The 18848-nt window shown below is 40.1% G+C and overlaps 1 protein-coding gene across 3 annotated transcripts in view; it reads right to left on the bottom strand.

Annotated features, from left to right (window-relative positions):
- The window catches only part of EIF5B (eukaryotic translation initiation factor 5B), a 37773-nt gene extending 19549 nt beyond the window's left edge, over positions 1–18224 (bottom strand). For all 3 annotated transcript variants that reach the window (XR_013921962.1, XM_080341622.1, XM_080341623.1), the window contains exons 1-6: positions 18115–18224; positions 3808–3933; positions 3620–3704; positions 2586–3231; positions 1892–2118; positions 1559–1709 (exon numbers count right to left, since the gene is read on the bottom strand). Coding sequence is in view for 2 of the 3 variants with exons in the window: in XM_080341622.1 (XP_080197748.1) it covers positions 1559–1709; positions 1892–2118; positions 2586–3231; positions 3620–3704; positions 3808–3933; positions 18115–18149 (1270 nt within the window). In the remaining variant the exon portion in view is untranslated. The remainder of the gene's footprint in view (positions 1–1558; positions 1710–1891; positions 2119–2585; positions 3232–3619; positions 3705–3807; positions 3934–18114) is intronic.
- Positions 18225–18848: the final 624 nt, after the last annotated feature.

Here is an 18848-nt window from a genome sequence, read left to right as displayed (position 1 = left end):
ATTGTTAGAAAGAAAATCTAGGTGAATAATTACTAAACATAAGCCTTGGTTTAAATGAGAACAAATTTGCCATAGTTGCGAGGTGGAGTGAAAAACAGGTTCAATGCATATTTTATCTTTTTAGAAAGTCTAATTTTCAAAAGCTGCAAAACTTGAGCAAAGTATAATTCTTCAGATACTCTGAACGCTCTCAAAAAGAAGTTATATTACTATTAATAAAAGGTAAGGGGAAAAAAAAATAAACATACAATCTGACTAAGACTCCAGGTTTGAAGCTATCACATACTTACATGGGATTTCATGAACAAATATACCTCAAATTTAACAAGTGTATATCAATTTAAAGTCTGCTATGCTAAAACTCACTTAAAAACAGTCTGCCAGTCATCCCAGTTTCAGACAAGCTAGAGCAGTCAAGAGACACAGCTCTTCTTAAAGACTTAAGGTTGCTTTCCCTTTTGCTCAGTGTTAGGGTTTTCGTGTTTTGGTTTTGTTATGGATTTGTTTGGGGGTTTTTTGTTTGGTTAGGTTTTTTTGGGTGGTTGGTTTGGGGTTCTTTTGGTTGGTTGGTGGCTTTTTTAGCAACATAGATGTTTTTACATACTAAAATAATGCCAGGTTCATTTAATCAGCTTCATCTTCAACTCATCAGATAGACAGTCCTGTAATGCTGGATGGGATTCAATTAAAAGCAGAAGTTTGGTGCAAAGACGAGTTAATAATTTAATTACTGACGCAACTTCCGAAACACTCAAAATTCCTTCAGGTACTGTATGATTAACAGTGTCGATATGACAAAAAACTGGTTGTGGCAGCAAACAAATAGAAGAATTCTAATAACTACAGCAACAACTGAAGAGAAATGGCCTTTGTATGTGTTTAAGAGGTCCAAACATTATACAAGCTACACAGTCCTACCCTTACCTAGCAAAGTGTCAGATAGCATTCTCAACAAATACAAAAAGGAGGATACTCAACACTCAGGAATTCATTTCTTTCCTTAGCTACAAACAAGTTACCAGGAACAAATTTGGACATGGGTTTAAAATACACTGCAATGGAAACAGATTATATTTGACGGAAAAGCAGGAAAGCTCCTCTATACCCTTCTCCTGCAGCCAATGCAAGAGGATATGTTCCTGTGCATTAGCTACCTTGAGACAAAACAACGTGCTTGCTTAAGCTACCACAGTAATTAATCCAAGAGGATCCAGATCACCAGTCTTACAAGACTCGCAGCACAGTCTACCTGCTTCTCCTGGCCTTTGGACTAAGCAATGGAAAAAAGTGATTTTTCACAAGTTCCATAACTAACATCTTTAAACTGCAAGTGGAAAAGATTGGATATTTAAAGCATACCATGAAAATATGAAGACATTCAAAACTACTTAAAAAACTGAAGATGCCACACACACTGCCTTCTTGAACAACATACCAGCTTTACATGGAATTACTCACTATTTGCCCTCCTAGCTCCAGATAGAAAAAAACCCCACCACACCACAGAGCACTAAGGAATATTAATTTTATTATTATTACATTACACTTTACTACTTACCCTGAGCTTGGAGTAGTTTAAGAGTAGCCTCTGCTCTGGCTCGGGCTTCTCGTTGAGCTTTTGTTAAAAGTTTTCCCTCCTTCTTCAAACGCTCCTTCCTCTCTTTTTCCTTCTGTTTCTTTCTTTCTTTTCTCTCTTGCTCTAATCGTTCCTAGAAAAAAAAAAGGTTAAAAAACACACAGAAATTTTAAAGCATGCTTTACACAAAAGCTGGCCAAGTGTATACTCTATTGACCAGAAACATCAAGGACTAATCCACCAACTCCACCAGCAAGGGTAAAGGTTAAAGATTATCCTCTCCCTTATTCTATCAGAGATTAAGATACACGGTACCTCCTCTTTGCGTTTTGCTTCTAGTTCCTCCAGTCGTCTTATGCGTTCTTCCTCCTCTCTTCTTGCCCTTTCCTCCTCCTCTTTCATTCTAGCCAAGGCCTCTTGCATAGCTTTAACCGTGGCTTTACTGGGACCCTTTTTCTTCTCTTTTTCTTTCTCTTTTTCTTCTTTCTCACCTTTCTTTTTTTTCTTGTCTTTTTTCTTTTTGTCCCCCTCATTGTCATCAGCTACAGAAAGAGAAGGCATACACTCAGAGATCCCAGAAGTTTTAAAGATAGTCTAAATACAATTAAAGTTTCAAATATAACAAATAACACCAAACAAGGAACACCGGCTGTCTACTACATAAGCACTTCATAATGGAAAAAAAGCAAAGCTGTCTCTTAAGTTACATAGTCAAGGCCTGAAGTCTTAAAGTAACAGAGTAACTGCGAAGTGAAAAAGTATGTTTGCAATACAGAATTGTAAGCACATACTGTAATGAGAATTCACCATCTGGCTTTTGTTTTCCCATGTACCTGAATAAACTACAGGCCAGAAAAACAGCCAGCAGAAAGAGGCAGACAAGCCTACCAAATGTCTGGTATTCTTGATGCAGAATAAAGCAGCAAGTCACCCTCACTGCCTTCCACCTCTTTGGCCTTCTTATAAAAGCTACAGTGTTTAAATTAGTTTTAGAAACCATGTAACAAACCTTCTGTTCCTGCAGGAGTCTCTCCTTTTTCCCCAGGGCCAGGGGTTGCCATGACTTCAGAAGAAGCCTTCTCTTCGGCTTTTTTTGGAGCTTCCTTCGGTTTTGCTGGTTCTTTACCACCTTCTAATTCTTCCTTCTCTTTCTGCTTCCTCAGTTTGGCTTTTTCCTCCTCACGTTTTTTCCTTTCACGTTCTTTTTTTTCTGCCTTCTTTTGAGCCACTGTTTTTACTTTGAATGAAGGTTCTACTTCATCATCCCCACTTTCGGCAGCAGAAGCAGACTTTGGTTTTTGGGTTTTCTTTTGTCCTTTTCTAGACTGGGAGACCTCATCTGATTCATCGCCACTTTCACCAGAAGACACTGCACGCTCTTTGCTTTTCTTAATGTTAGTTTCATCTTCTTCCAATAGATCTTGCTTTTTATTTGACTTCTGAGTTTTCCCTTTGCTTTTCTTAAGCTGTGTCTCATGATCATCATCATCGCTGCCAGAAAGCATGTCTTGTTTTGCCTTCTGAGTTTTTTTGGATTTTTTATCTTTATCTTCCACTTCCTCACTGTCATAGTCATTTTCGAGATTGGCTTTTTTACTCTTTCCTTTTCTTTTTTTATCTTGTTTTGATAAGCTTTCTTCATTGTCATTTTCAACCTGTTAAGTAACCAATTCAATAATCAGCCATGAAAAATTAGTTGCCAGTGTGAGCTAAGTAGCAGCATTAAGAGATGTCAAGAAAAACTTATTGAAGACAAAGTCTGAAAGCAGTAACTGTTCCTGCTGAGTGTACTACACCTCATCCCACAAATGTATTCTGATTGGCTTTGAATAATTATCAGTATGATAACATGGCTTCTAGTAAAATCTTTCACAATTGACTTTACTATACAAATATGATAGAGTACAATTAAAAATACATGCTAACTGCACATTTCACACAGGATCTCCAACTTCACTGCAACACTAGAACTTTTCTGTGACAGGAGTGTCTAGTATTTCAACTATTTCCTATTAAATAGCCCACTTCCCTCTCAGTGTTCACCTTTCCTGTAGAAGGTTCCCTGTCAACTTTCCCTCCTTGCGCCTCTATTGAGAGTTCTTCCAGCTCCTTCAGGATATCATCTTCACTAAAACAGGAAAGAAGTTATGGTACTTAAGTAAATGAGATTTTGTATAATGGAATAAAATAATACAAATAGGAAAAAAACACCACCAACCACACAAACTTACTCAAAATCCTGTTTCTTCTTATCTTTTTTCTTTTTGCCTTTGGATTTCTGAGGCTCTTGCTCCTTTGCAGCTCCTGCACCTTCTATTTCAGCAGCAAGGGCATCAATATCAATATCATCTTTTGCACTAAAATGCAAAAGGAAAGCGGGGTTATCAAGAGTTCAAACATTCAGTTTACATAAGTAGAAGCCATCTGCATAAAACAAACAAAAGCCTCAAAATGTAAAATCAATCACAAAACATAAGTGATGCCAGGGCAAAAAACACATTTAACAAACCATTAAGCACTATTACCTTATTCCACACAGTAGGAGAAAAAGGAAAAACCTTCACACATGTTGTTTGCTTGAAAGGAGGTGCAATAGTAAAACATGTTCAGTTCTTGCAACACTAACTTTAAAAGTTTAGACGTCAGATTTGATAAAACTTCTTGGAAGAACATAACCAAACTGTTTCACTTTGTTCCTCCGAAAGATAGTGTTTAGCCCTTCAAATCACAGTAAGTGCCACTGATGAAAAGCAGCCCCCACAATGAAAGTGTAAAAACAAGCATCTTGCCATTTAGTAACCAGGAAATTATAGTCAGAAGCACTTACCTGCTCCTTTACACACCCCTTAGCAAACAAAAAATCTACTGTATTTTTACTTAGCAAATAAGTGGAAGTTCTTCACAGCTTCCAGTGTATGACAATGATTTCCTATGCTTTGCCATCAGACTGAAAAGTTTTACCACTATCTTTCAAGGCTAGAATTCACATGGAGGAACACAATTCATCCCAGGGACAGACCCTAGAGCAGATAACAAAAAAATACCAGTGCAGTTGGCAAACAATCATTTCCACCACTTGTCTTAGTGTTAACTCTCCCAGGCTTAAAGAAAGGCAAAAGAAGTTTCACTAGACATCTGAAATAAGATCATTAGATCTCATTATATCAAGTTTGTCTTTCAAAAGGATTTTCTTTTCTTGCTACAAATAACCTCTCATCTGCAACTAAGCACAAGTGGCTTTTTTCCTGCCCTTCATCAATAGGTGTAACCCAGATACACATGCTTCTTGACTCATACCTCAACAATTGAGCAAAGACCAAGTCTACTGCCCAGAGGTTTTTCCACCTGATCACGCTCACAATGCAGATCTAAGAAAGGGGACTTACTTATTGCCTGCTTCACACTTAGAAATTCAGTACTCAGACCAAAACTGGTCTATTAAAGTAGTAAATATTAGGATGCTAGTTCTATCACAGCTTGCAGCTACAAAACCCAATTAATCAAGATGCTATTAATATCTCATCTAACTCCCTCTTAGATACATGGGCAAAAAACTGTTCTTTGTTTCAGTCTCACTGTCTCAATTATCACCACCCACACAGGACAATCAGTCAAAGGCTGACCCACCAACTACCTGAATCCACATCCAGAAAATAAGGGAAATAAATTTCTTCCAAAGATACCAGTCAATTCTAAACTACCAGAGCCTTGACAATATACAAACTCAAAACTTGAATATTAATAAAGAAAATCAAATAATTATTCCTTTAAAGGTTCCCAAATCCAATAAGCCTAACTTGTATTTCTCTTTGCAAAAGGAGAGGACCAAGAGAATCATTTTACAAGTGTAAGTGAATGCTGACATTCACAAACTCATTTTATCCAAGTATATTTGGCATAAGCAAGTCAAACGCTGTCTATATGTGACAACAGCACAAATAAGCAACAAAGCACTCCTTGTGTTTTTTTAAAAGACTGATGATCTGTATTTTAGGATCTTAAACTTTCTTCTATATAGACTGTACAAATAAAATGAAAAGCGGCACAATGAAGCACTTCACTGCATTAGCATCTTTATTACCAGAGATAGATACTTTTAGTCAAGAGAAGAACACACCTTGAATACACCCAGTAGTACTTCTTATGTGCTGACATAAGTAATACATTTCTCAGAGAAATGTAACTCTCAAATAGTTAATGCAAGAATTCTAAACAAATCTCCACCTCCCACAAGAGGAAAGAATACACTTTTTGGCCATTCCCACCTTAAGAACAGCTGACTCGATGTTTCAGCAATTTTAAGAGCTGGTTTTATAAAGCAGTTTAACTGGCTGTGCACCGGGAGTAGCATAGACAGCTGCAATAAAAGTGTCAACAATCATCTTTACACCTGGAGTTAAAGCCCTAGCATCAGGCTCACTATATTACATCTAGGCCCACATATAGGCCCTTACCTTTCTTTTTGCATTAAGCACAGTTATTGGTTTATTAAGCACACTTGCTTGCTTCCTCCTACTCTAGGAATTAATGGAGAAGCCTGAGTCAAATCCAAGCTTGAAATAGTTTGAAGAGACCAAAATATAAGCTCTGCTACTACTTCTTCCAAGGCTGTACTGCCTTCACTTCTAAAGGATCTTAATAAGATTGCTGTACAGATATTAAAGAGCCAAGCCTTTAAACAGCTTACATTTTATATGGAGATTCTCAAGGCTGACTTTTCACATTGCAACTTTGCAGAAAGTTATCCAAACATAACACACATGTTTTTACGCTACTAGCAAAGAAGGAGGTTATGGTACCTTATGTTTTCCAAGATACAGGCTTTAAGGTGGTAGGAGTTTGTTTTTAAAACAATTAATTTGAACTGAACCTTGAAGACATCAAATTCAGGGGTGTGGGGGAAGGGAAAACTCTCTCAAATCAAACACTGAAAAAAATAATTCACAGACATTAAGCTTTAACACCTACCAGCAAGATTAGTTTAGGAATAATAATGAAGACTGTTCAGCTGTCACAACAGTGGCATAAATATAGTATCAGAGTCTTTCCAAACTTGGTTTCAAGTGCCAATGTCAATTGTTTCAGAGAAATCTATACTTTCCACTACACTTCCATGTACTAAGAAGTGGCACAGCAGGCTTCAAACACTGGAGCCTCAATGAAGTAAAAAGTAAAATTAAGGCGGCATGGACTTGTATATACAGCAATACAGAGTTATAATTCTTCTTAACAACTGTAAGGCAATAATATCATCAAGAAGCCAGAGAATTGAAATACTGGCTTCCATTGCTAAGTTTATTTCCGTACTGACCTTGAACTACCTTAACTTTTAAAACTCTAATAATATTCTACTAGTATTTCATAATAAGAGAAAGATGAAAAGAAGACTGAGGTGTCCTCCACTCTCTTAATGGGAGATATATCATAAGGAACTCACTGCACTTAGATACGTAAACAGAAGAGCTGCTTTCCTATTAGCATTGGAAGGGGTCATTTCCCTGATTTTTCTTTAGTCTCTGCTTCAGAAGTAAAGCCTGAGCCACCTTTCTTGTTCACATACTTCTGAATCCAGCTTCTTATTTTTGCTGCCAGATTTGAAGAGTTCTGATATTGCTAGAACAGCATTTCAATGCAGTAAATTACAGCAAGACTTAGGTGTGTGTACTTCACCCATAAACCTAAACAAGCAATTTTCAAAACATTATAAATGGCTGCAGACATTTCTCCATGGAGGTCTGTGCCTAATCCAGAGCAAAGCTGTACAGTAGGACAAAACACAGCAGCCAAGCTAATTAAATGAGATGGCAGTAATCAATAACAAGTATGCAGAGATCACATTTCAGATACCAAGCAAAATTATTTTCCTTTAGAATTGCATCACAGATCAAAAAAAAGTGTTCCATATTTCCCCTACACAATTTCACTGCCTTCTGCCATTTAAACAGGACTGCAGCAACACAGGGCTTCAAAATATACCAAAGCTTTTTGAAAGAAGCATATAGAAACATCCACATACTTTATACTGAAAAACATGGACCTTACTGTCCTAGAAATGACATTAAGAAATCTCTTGCCAAAAAAGGTTTCCAGTACAAGTTGTCTGCATAGTCCACTGAAAACCTGCATTACATAGGAAAAGCCACTTATTAATAGATTCCTGAATATTCACTGGGTCACTAGTTAAATGCTGTGCTAGCACACCATTCTGAACCAAACCAGGATCAAATATAACCACATCATCCCAAGTAAGCGTTTTGAGATTTTTAAGACAGGCACAGGCAACAAAGGAAATTCAAAAACATCTCTCACACAATAAAAGCATCAAATCAGACCAGTAACAGAAAGCAGCATTCCAAAACACAGCCTAAGCTACTGGTGTTACATGTTAAGCAAACCCAGTGACAAATAAAGCTACAATCCCAAATCCTGCCTATAAAAGAAAGTATGAAAAGTTTTCAGTGTGAAGATTAAAGAAGAATTAGGAAATACATGAAGAGCTGTCACCTACCACTGCTCAGTCAAATGTAAAAAGATAGCCAGTAGCTCTCCTACTTATAAGACCCCACACAGTTGCAAGCTATTGAGTCAGAAAAGTCGAAAAACCTCGTGACTGATAGACACATGGTCTGTAGGAAAAAAAAAAAACACACCACAGTGTTTCTCTTGCTAGTACAGCAAGAAAACAATATTTAGGACTAGAACTGCAGTTAAAAAACTAAACACACACACAGACCAACAAAAAAACCCACCACTCCATTATTACATAGCATCTGCTGGAAAAAAACACTAAAATAGAACATACTTTAGGGAGTTGGAGTTTTTTGCCCTTTTTTTTTTTTGGAGGCAGGGGGAGGGCAGGAGAGGGTGGGGAGTGTTCCTTAAACATGAGAAAGAAGTACGGTGTTGGAGCATTCTTTTTCTGATGCAATGGCTTGCAACAACCAGAACCCAGAAATTCCCTGTGCAAGTCAGCAGGAGGCCAGAGTTCACCCTAACATAAGCTTTGATTTACACATGTGCAAACTTACATTAATCCTAGTTTTCACATACTAGAGTTTGCTTTAGTCTTTTAAAGGCATGCTTTGCCATTTTGCTTACAAAAGCTTAAATTGTAAAGTTGCATCGTTTCCAACACTTGTGCACAATAGTGAGATGTATTTTTTAAGTTTGAAGTTTTATCTTTTCTTCTGTAGTCTAGCATATTACGGGTGTTAATTAGTATACATCTCACCAAAACAGAAGCTGTCATGCTCCAAATCAAGATTTAAACTTACAATTCTAAAATAAGATAAAAAAAATCAGAGCTTCCTAACAAAGTATTTCAGAACAGTTACAAGTACTTTTTCATTATCTATCACTTCTCTCTTATATGTAAGGTTCAAAAAATTAATTCAAGTATGGCACAGTTATACATTAATCATTACGGATTTCCAGTGTGCATTTAATACAATCTCTGTTACAGATAAATCTAGGCATGGAAATCTGAAAGACTCGCTGGGCATTGCCCCAGAAAACAAGGCCAAATGCGGGGAAGACAGTACTACAGCTATGGAAATAAGAATCAATAGATTTTGAACATTTTTCCTTGCTCTGTGAACTTCTGCAGCTGAAATGCTAACTGCCTTTCCTTGCCAAACGAGCTCCTCCAGCCTTCCGTGCAGGTTCTAGTGAAGGACAGCCTTGCAAGCCAACTGACGCCAACAGCATTTCACAGACTGTCTCTGATAACAGACATGCATATTATATTAGCAAGTTCACCAGCAAACATGCATGTTTTGCTCACCCTCTTTCCTAAGACCACATACAATTATGACTTTAAGGACGCTTATTATAGTACCTACAATACTTATCCCCAACCACAGGGAAAAACTTCATTATTAACAGACACTGTGCATCTGTCTGTGACAAAGATGGCATCCTGACCAGACAGTAGGTAAGATAGAGCAAAGAAAACTTCATCCATACATGAACTGAAAGAGTGGAGCAATGGGATTAATTAGCAATATGCAAGGGAGCTTGGTTGCCCTCATTTATATCAATTTGACTCTATTAAAAGTGGTTAAATGAAACAGCAGAAATAAATGAAAGAATTCATCTTAAAATTACAACAAGCTTTTAACTACTGGAAATCCAGCTTTGCAAACTAAGTAAAGAGGATAACACTCTCCTGCTGAAACTAACATTAAAGGGTACACACAGACTCAATGATTACAAGCACCTTTCAATCCACTACACTGACTGACACAAATATGCTCACTAAAGCTTGCCTTCATCTTACAGTAACTGAGATAACAAGCTAAGTCAAAAGGAGGCTGACAGGAGACCTTATCGCTCTCTGCAGCTACCTGAAAGGAGGTTGTAGCATGCCATTGGTCTCTTCTCCCAAGTAAGAAGTGATAGGACAAGAAAAAATCGCCTCAAGTTGCATGAAGGGAGGTTTAGATTGGATATTAGGAAAAATTTCGTCCCAGAAAGGGTTGTCAGGCATTGGAACAGGTCACCCAGGGAACTGGTGGACTCACCATCCCTAGAGGTGTTTAAAAGGCATTTAGATGAGGTTCTTAGGGACATGGTTTAGTGCTAGAGTTAGGTTATGGTTGGGCCCGATGATCCTGAGGGTCTTTTCCAACTGAAATGATTCTATGAAATTACAGTGGAAACAGTTAGGATTGGTTTTAAGCTGTCTCTATAAAGATGAAGTTGAAGTGTCAGAAAATGCTGTAAAATTAAAAAAAAAAAAAGACTAAAAAAGAAAACCTTTCTCGTGCATGGGGCAGAAGAGTCATTAAGTGGACACAGCAGGAAAGTTGCATCACTCCTGTGAACGTGCTGCCCACATTCCTGCATAATCAGAAGACTCATTTTTGCTGAGGCAACTTCGGAGAGATTTCATCATTTACATGACACCAACTCTTCTAACCACCTTCAAAAGAACATCACTGTCATTAAGTCATTTTCTTTTGGTTAAAAAAAGCCCTTGAACTTCAAAAAGACTGAAAAGAAGCTGAACCATCTGTTTCCATGTGTTTGGTTTTGCAATAGTTTTAGATCAAGTAAAACTAATACTTTTAGACAGGTCTTTACCATTACTCCCGTAGAGCACCTTACCCATCGCCTGTATATGTGGGTCATATACCCAGCAACAAGGATGCATTTCTAAATACAAGGTTATCCAAGATTAGTTAAATTACCGGTGCCAAATGACATATTTGTAGTTGGTTTTACCCGTAGGTATTAAGATAAATTGGCATTCTCTCTTCCAAAGAAAAAGTTCTTTTAGAACAACTGATTTAAAATGCTACAGAACATAAATGATTTTCGAAGTAATTATTTAGTTGTTCCAAACCACACACCACCAACTGGTTCTTTAAATGGGTTAAGAAATTGAACATGCAAGCATCTGCTGGCTCAGCAAGGCTATTCAAAACATGAAAACAAAGCTGTGGCCTTTTTCTCATTCTTACCTATCAAAGAACATGAACATGACAAACTTCTTTTTAGAGTAGAAGCAGCCACCTTGTTTTTCCTACTGAAAACGTTTAAATCACATATGCTTGAAACAGTTTGAAATTCAGGTAAGAATGAATGGCACTCCTCCCTCAGCCGAAGAAGTGAAGGTGTGTCCATGTGAGCACCAGCTACCCAACACATCACTGCAGCTGAGAGTGCTAAACAAACAACCCCACACCCACATATAACCACAGCCCCCCAAAAAAGGCCACCCCCCTCCTTGCCTTCTCTTCAAACTATGGAGCAGGCGAGGGAAGAAGCAAGTTCCTTCCCCATTCCCAGACACACTTTTCCCTCTCATCAGCTCAGACAGTCCTGCAGCCACAAGTCCTTGAAGAAGACACTTTTTTGGCAGATCAAGGCGCACACCTGAGTTGTGCTGTGAGCTTATAAGTATTGAATCCAACACATTGGAAGCAGTTACAGTGTGGAATTGGGGACAGCAAGAGTAAGATCACACAGTTTGAAACATCTGACAGCTCAACCAAATTAAGTGTGATGTGAAACTACACCTTCATTATTTTTCCCTAGTAAGATGAAGGAAGCTGGTGAAGCTACCTAATTACACGAGACAACAAGGAAGTACAGTTTGGATAAAAGGGTAATTGCTTTTTCTTTGGACTCTCAAGACAATGATTCTGTTTTTAATAATAAAGAGTCAAGCCTTGTCCTTCAACTTGGGCTGGGGAAAAAGAAGTATGTAATAACTATCAGCTAAGCAAAACCTTCTGAAAAAGACACAGAAAACATAACTTTTAACCCCAACAGATTCTAGAAAAAAAACAGAAAGTCTCCTTTATACAACCCAGTTTAAAAACAACAACAACAAGAAGAACAACAAAACACACACCACACACACACACACCACCACCACACACACCAAAAACCTCACCACAACCTAAAATTCCCAAGCAAACAAAGATATAGCAAACCTTCAAGATAAAAAGCTTCTGTTGTGGCTAGTAGCTGGCAAAACAGAGCCCTAGAAGAAAGCAGTTCTTCAAGGTTCACTTTAAGTGTTTATGTCCCAAGAAAGCAAGATGACTAAAAGCATAGAATACGAAACACTAAGAATTAGCATTCAGTCTTCCCTGAACTAGTTCTTCTGGGTTTTGTTTGTTTAGAAAAAGTACAAAGATGACCAAAAAAAATCACCTCCAAGTCCAGTGTCTATAATTCCATATCCTATTTAACTCATTGTATAAAATCAAAATACATCACAAAAATACCATTTAAAACACTGCATGAAATACACTTTAGATTGTCTATAATCCTGAAGAGCAAAGGATGCCCACCTACATTAACTGATTAAAAACTATAATTCATCTTATAGCATGCATATAAAGAAATATATTTCAGTGCTAAAATAGTAGATTCATGTTTAAAATCTCCACTAGACTACAGTAAAAAAAAAAAAAAAAAATGGAAATAAGTCATTAGTGCTGCAAACACTAGGATCATCAAAACACACATCTTCTATAAGATACCAACTGGTTTCAGACCAGAACACCCACCAGACTGCACTGTACTGTTTTAGCAAGCCAAATTTAATGACTGAATTAATTATCTGCACATACAATTTGTGTGCAGAAAAATTATTTCCTCTACCAGTCTAGAGGGCTATTTTTGTGGAGGGAGTCAGAAGGAGGAGGAAAAGGAATATTATGCAAGCATTTGAAGTTACTAAACTAGAGATTTTGCCCAGAACTGTAACCTTCACTCCTGGGCAGCTTTTAAGTGATGAACAGCACAGAAAAAATGTACAGCCAATACACATGAGTTCAGTCAGAAAAACATGACAGTACTAATGTAATTAAAACCAGCAAAGGTATGTAGAGCTGCCAGCTTGTCTGCCTTGATATTATGAGTGTTGACAACAATAGCAAAGTTTAACTTACCATAAACCACTCTGTTCTGAGAGAGGCTTTCCAGTGATCTTCAGAGAACTGAAAGAACAGTTTCTGCAAATCTTGCTGGCTTGCCATATACTATTTCATAGCTTTCATAAACTGTAGTTATACATAAGGTTTAGAAGCCTTCATGAAGGTAACAGATGACAAGAATCAAGATTTTTGACAAGAAAAGCTGCTTCTAACAATCTACTTAGAACTGCAGTACTTTTTGGTTTATGTTGTCATTACTGCAAATATATGAAGATCCTTACAGTCTTTTTACAATGAAGTTTTGCTTAAAAAATTCAACAAATGTATAAAACCAGATTCCTTATAAATACGAAATGCCTGTGTTAAAAACTATAGGTTTGTGGGAAACAGAAATATACATTTGCAAAGAACAAGCCAATAAATTTCTGTAATGAAGGAATTATTTTGCATTATTTTACTCCATTTTTCAGTACAAAATCCTGGCATCTTCCAGATGAGATTTCCAAAACATGGATTTCAAGAGTTTATCATCAGCTGTTCTCCTTGACATAACTGCGGAAAGCTTTGCTTGTGGAAATATTTTTGAGAAGCAGATAGAAGTAGTTATCGTAAATTTTATGGTGTATAGAATGTTTCTTAACTGAAGGTGTTTGTAGGCTTTCTAGCCTTCACAAAATTTTCCTACACAACATTAATAAGATTTCACTTAACACACTAATAAAAAGAGCCAAATAGAATGGCTAGTAGGCAATGCCAGCAATTTAATTTGCAGAAGAGAAAGCAATATATAGCTTCAGTAACAGCACTGTAAGTCTTATTTTAGCAGCAGTGTTCACTCTTGGCTGTAGAATCACAGCTGGCACCTTCTAAAGCAATGTGCATGAATGATCAGAGTGGTATGCCTAGGCAATAGATCAGAATATTAAAGGGCACAAGAATAAACACACCTAAAGACTATCTACTGGAAGCTAAGGGAAACTACTAAGAGAATAAGGTGACTTAAAGCTGGGAGAAGAGGTGAAATACATGATAAACTAACACCATCAAGGGGAAAGATCTGTATTCCAGGCAGGAAATAATTTGTAACACACAGCATATAGCACACTTACTTGCAAATCTACAGCAACAACAGTTTGAGGCTTGAATTCAAATTACAGTTCTGTAGTTTACAACGGCCTTTCTTCCAACACATTTAAAAAAAAAAATCCCATACTAAATTCACAAAGACAGCAGGGTAGAACCTTGACATACCTTCTGCCATTACAGTTCTACCCAAGAACCAAAGCACAACACATCACTCCCAGAAGGAGCTAGTCTACACATCTGAACACCTACTCTTCCATTACGGAAGTCTGGAAATTCAGATACCTCATTTTTATTGAAATATTTGCTATGAAGTATCATCTGAAAATGAGTGATCAAAACAAGCATAAAAATTCCAAAAAGGAAATCACTAAAGCAGCTTCCATATGACTTAGAAGCTATTTATGACCCAAGACATTCTCCACCTTTACAAAGTGTCTCTAACACAGCATGCTGTGTTTTTCCCACAATGACCATATCCTGACCATTCTAGATAAACACGTTCTTCATTGACAGACACACAGCAATCAAGCAGAAGGAGCCAGAGTTTCAAGGGTGCTGATATAGTAGAAACAGACTTGTAGGTGTATCTGTTCAGGCAGCAATCTGTACTCATAACAGGCAACAGTCCTGTACTCCTGTTCTTTCCCTGCTCACCACAGCTATCATGTCACTCAGGGTCCTGTCCCTATGTACTTATGCAATGTTCCCACGACGAGATTCATCCTCACCCTCATGCTTCCCAGTCATATATCAATGCTCATCAGTGTGACCTCTACCGTACGCAGCACAAACAAGGGAGAAGACTACACAACAGAAGTCAAAGCTATGGGGGTGAGGGGAGAAAATAGTAAAGATGACTTGTACCTTACGTAAGTTGTCTCAGTATGTCGGAAGACAAACAGAAAATCTCCTTCCTGTCACATCAATTCTCAAACCAATATTCACAACACAGACATACCACCTGCATCTTCCCACATGCTTCCTCCACACTGCAAGTTATGCCCATGAGCTGCCACATGCTTTGGGAGTTGCAGCCAAAAGAGATGTAATGGATTGGATCTGTAACATAATTGTTAGGGAGGGAGAGAGGAAAAAGAGGAGGAAGCAAATAACACTGCATAGCACAGAACTGAAGGTGCAGGAGACAAAACCTGCTGAAAGCCTTTGATTACACAGCGCTATTCCTCTCTCACTCTATGGGGAATGGAAAGGAGACTGATGGGGGATGTTGAATCCCACCTTCAAGCTACGGGTACAAATACGTGATGCAGCCTATGCCTTGAGGAAGCCTGACATTCACATGGGTGTCAGCTAGAACCAACACTAACAGATTATGAGGGTAGTTCTGCACACAGAGACTATTCCAAAATGTTACTGGCCTTCCAGGTCCATCCTCACTCCCATCCCCTCAAATTCCCCGCTACAAAATACACCCAGTCTCGCCATCCTGTCCTTCTCAAACGCACATTGGTTGAATTCTTCTTTCACATCATCCCTCCTATTGCTATACAACCACATAGCCCTGTAACACAGTGCTGCCAATATTAGTACCAGACCATAAGCTCTGTACTGCATTTACACGGCCTTAGGACTAAAGCCTGTCAGGCCTATTTTGGCCAAACTTTTCTTGACCTGCTTGCAACTGTTACTTGATTTCGCTGTGACAGCAATTTCTCTAATTGACCAGGTGCCCATGACTAATTGGTTCTGCTTTTGTTTAACAGGGTATGCTGCAACTATAGTTTCATACAGATAGCAGCAACAAGCACTCCCTCCATATAGAATGAGATATTCACAACTCTCCAACAAGGATGTAGTGTAGAGAAATACAGGCCTGGTATGGTAGCAGAGGCCTTGAGAAGTGGAGACAACAGCATGCAGTGGAGAAGAGTGCAGGCACAGGATAAAGAGAGATGGTTTGTGCAGGATTCTGCACCGGACACCCCACAACTCACCAGCAGTTGGCTAAGAGAAATGCAGGCCTGGAAAAAACTGGTTTTAGGGATAGCACACAAGAAAGAAATTGTATCTAATATATAGTGCCTTTTACATATTTGGATGTAACAGAGCTGCAAACCAATAAAAAGCAAAGGCACATAAGCACCTTAGCAAGCACATAAAAATGATCTCAAGTGGATCCTAGATGAAATTATCAACACAAGTAATCATATCGCTCCTCATGAAGGACACCTTATGCTAACAGCTCACCAGCATCAGGATGAAACCACTGACCTTAGGATTCAGAAGCAGTGAGGTGGTAAGCGTAACTCCTTTAACTGAATTATTGCTTTTTTTTGGTAACAATTAGATCCAAATTAACAATAGCTAGGCTCTTAAGACTTCAATTATTCTAACAATAAATTTTTGGCCTCTTTTAAGACATGCTTCCATTTCTGAGACATAAATGAGATTTCGTGCATAGCACCCAAGAGAGGCCCATGTTCTGTAACTTACAAACACACAGAAATTCACATGGAGATACACAAAGAGAACAAGATATCCAGTAGACACACAAACTCCCAAAACATCCCCTGCACACCAGCCACTGTCACTAAAAGGGCCCTGAGTAGCAGTGCTTCAGTACCTGAAGGCTTCTGCACAATTCTGGCACCTACCACACCAGCTACAAAGACAAACACGAGGCCTTCTTTTCTTCAGAGTACAAAGATCTAGCCCTTTCCTCTTCTTTCTCAAGTCACACTTGACTCATCGCCTCACCAGAGCTGCTCCCAAGATATACCTGTGAAACAAGCTGATAACAACAGGTGCCACAAAGCAGCATATGTCATAAGTGTAAGGAAAAATAGTCAGATGAGCAAAATCCCTCAGTAGCAAAATACTCATAACACAGAAAAGGCCAGAGAAACTAAAATAGTTTACACCCTAAGCTGGTAAAGGGCAAGAACCTTAAGTCACTAACACACCAACACGTTGATGCAATACACATATAGGCAGTAAAGAAACGCTTAGAGAGAAAATAGTATTTTGTGAAGTAGCTATCATAGGGAGTGCTTTCATAAGAGAAACACATAATGACTCAAAAAGGATATACAAAATGAGCAGTCTAGGTAAGGAAAAAAGTTGTAGTTTCTAGTTCATACGTATCTTAAGATGTCAGTTTTCACTTAACTCCTTGTCAGTATTAACTACTAAAAAACACTCCCCAAATTGACTGTATCTTTGTATTTATTATTTTACAGTGACAAGTAACAATATGGCCTCTCCTGCTAGCATACATACACCCAACATCATTCAGTCAGTATTCCACGTGGTTAATGTAAGTGCTGTTATATGAATCTCTTACACAAAAAAGTTCACAGATGGGGCAGTATCCGAGATGATATGCACATATCCATAGAAGTGATCCTCTTATTCTCCAATCACTAAAATACCTAATATCTGCATTTACTAAGGATGCACAAGTGATAAAGTTATAGCATGATCTATAGTACTGTCACACATATTAAAAATAAAAAGAAAAAAAAAGAAAAAGAAAAAAAAAACCCACCCTAAAACCCACTGCAGGCACAGCAATTGAACCAAATAGCTGGTTTTGGCTGACAATCGAGACCTGCACTCACAGCCATCGGCCGTCTGCCACCCCCTGCTCCCAGACAAATCCCCAGAGAACCCCGGGGAGGCTCAATGAAGCACCTAAAAGCGAGCGCAAAGACGGCGGCAGCAACGCAGCCGCTCCCGCACCAGGTTCCTCCAGCCAGCGCCAACCCCCAGGGCCACCAGCCTCCCTCTCCGCACCGCCGCCCGCGGGACACCCACGGTCGCCGTCCCCTCGAGCCTCCGGCGCCGACCGGGCCCGCACGCAGAGCCGGCGCCGTTCCCCCGGGAGAGGGGCACGGCCGGGCCTCCCGCCGCGACGCCGCCCGGCCAACGGCCACCCGGCAGGGCCTGGCGAGCCCCGCCTGCCCAGCGCCTCCGACGAGGCCGCGAGTCCCGGGCAGGGCCTGACTCAGCGCCGCAGCACCGGCGCTCGCCGCCGCCGCCGCCAGCAGCAGCCCGGGTAGAGGGGTGAAGAGAGAGGGAGGATTGCTGCCGCCCTACCTGTCCTCGCTCTTGTTCTTCTGCTTCTTGCCCATGGCGGCGGCCCCAGCGCTCGTCCCGCACCTCAGCGATGCCCGGCCGCCCGCGCACGGCCCCGTGCATATGGTAAAGCCGCCCCCACCGCCCGCCCCGCCCCCGCCGTCCCGGCCTGCCCCGCGAGGAGCCGGCGGCCGCGGCGCCGGCCGGGCAAGCGCCTTCCGCACGCTGGCTCCCCCCAGCGGCCGGAGGGGGAACGGGCAGCGCCGCCCGGCGCGGCGCGGGACGGGCCGGGCCAGCGGCGGAGGCCCTCTCGACGGGAGCACCGCTGGTCTCGGGGAGTTCCAGCCACCAGCTTATTGGAATCGGCTCTGCTCCCATCAGTTTGGTCCTCGGGCAGCCCTGGAAAATGTCTAAGTGATGCCCCAAATCTGTAGTTTCCCCCCAGCAGCCCTGCCTCCTGGCAGAACCGTAGCCCCTTTGGCCAGGAAAACCGGCCGAATGGCCAAAACAAAGGACAAGCTTGGAAAAGCCTTTAGCTGTAGGCTAACAGCACAAAGTGAGGGACAGGGAAATTAAGGGGAAAGCTTTTAGAGTGCATGGCAGCAGCACAGCAAACAGGTTGTAACTGGGGTGCGGGGCACGTCAGCAAGCACTGCCCAGCACACCTCACCGTTCTACCTCTGCACACACAAGCTGTGCTGCCCCACTGTCCTTTATCCCCCACTGTCTGACCCTGTGGTGACTGGCCTCCCACC

This window comes from Nesoenas mayeri (assembly GCF_963082525.1).
Source record: "Nesoenas mayeri genome assembly, chromosome: 1".
Lineage (NCBI taxonomy): Eukaryota > Metazoa > Chordata > Aves > Columbiformes > Columbidae > Nesoenas > Nesoenas mayeri.
Note: the sequence above shows the minus strand (reverse complement) of the source record. Positions and strands in the feature narration are given on the sequence as shown.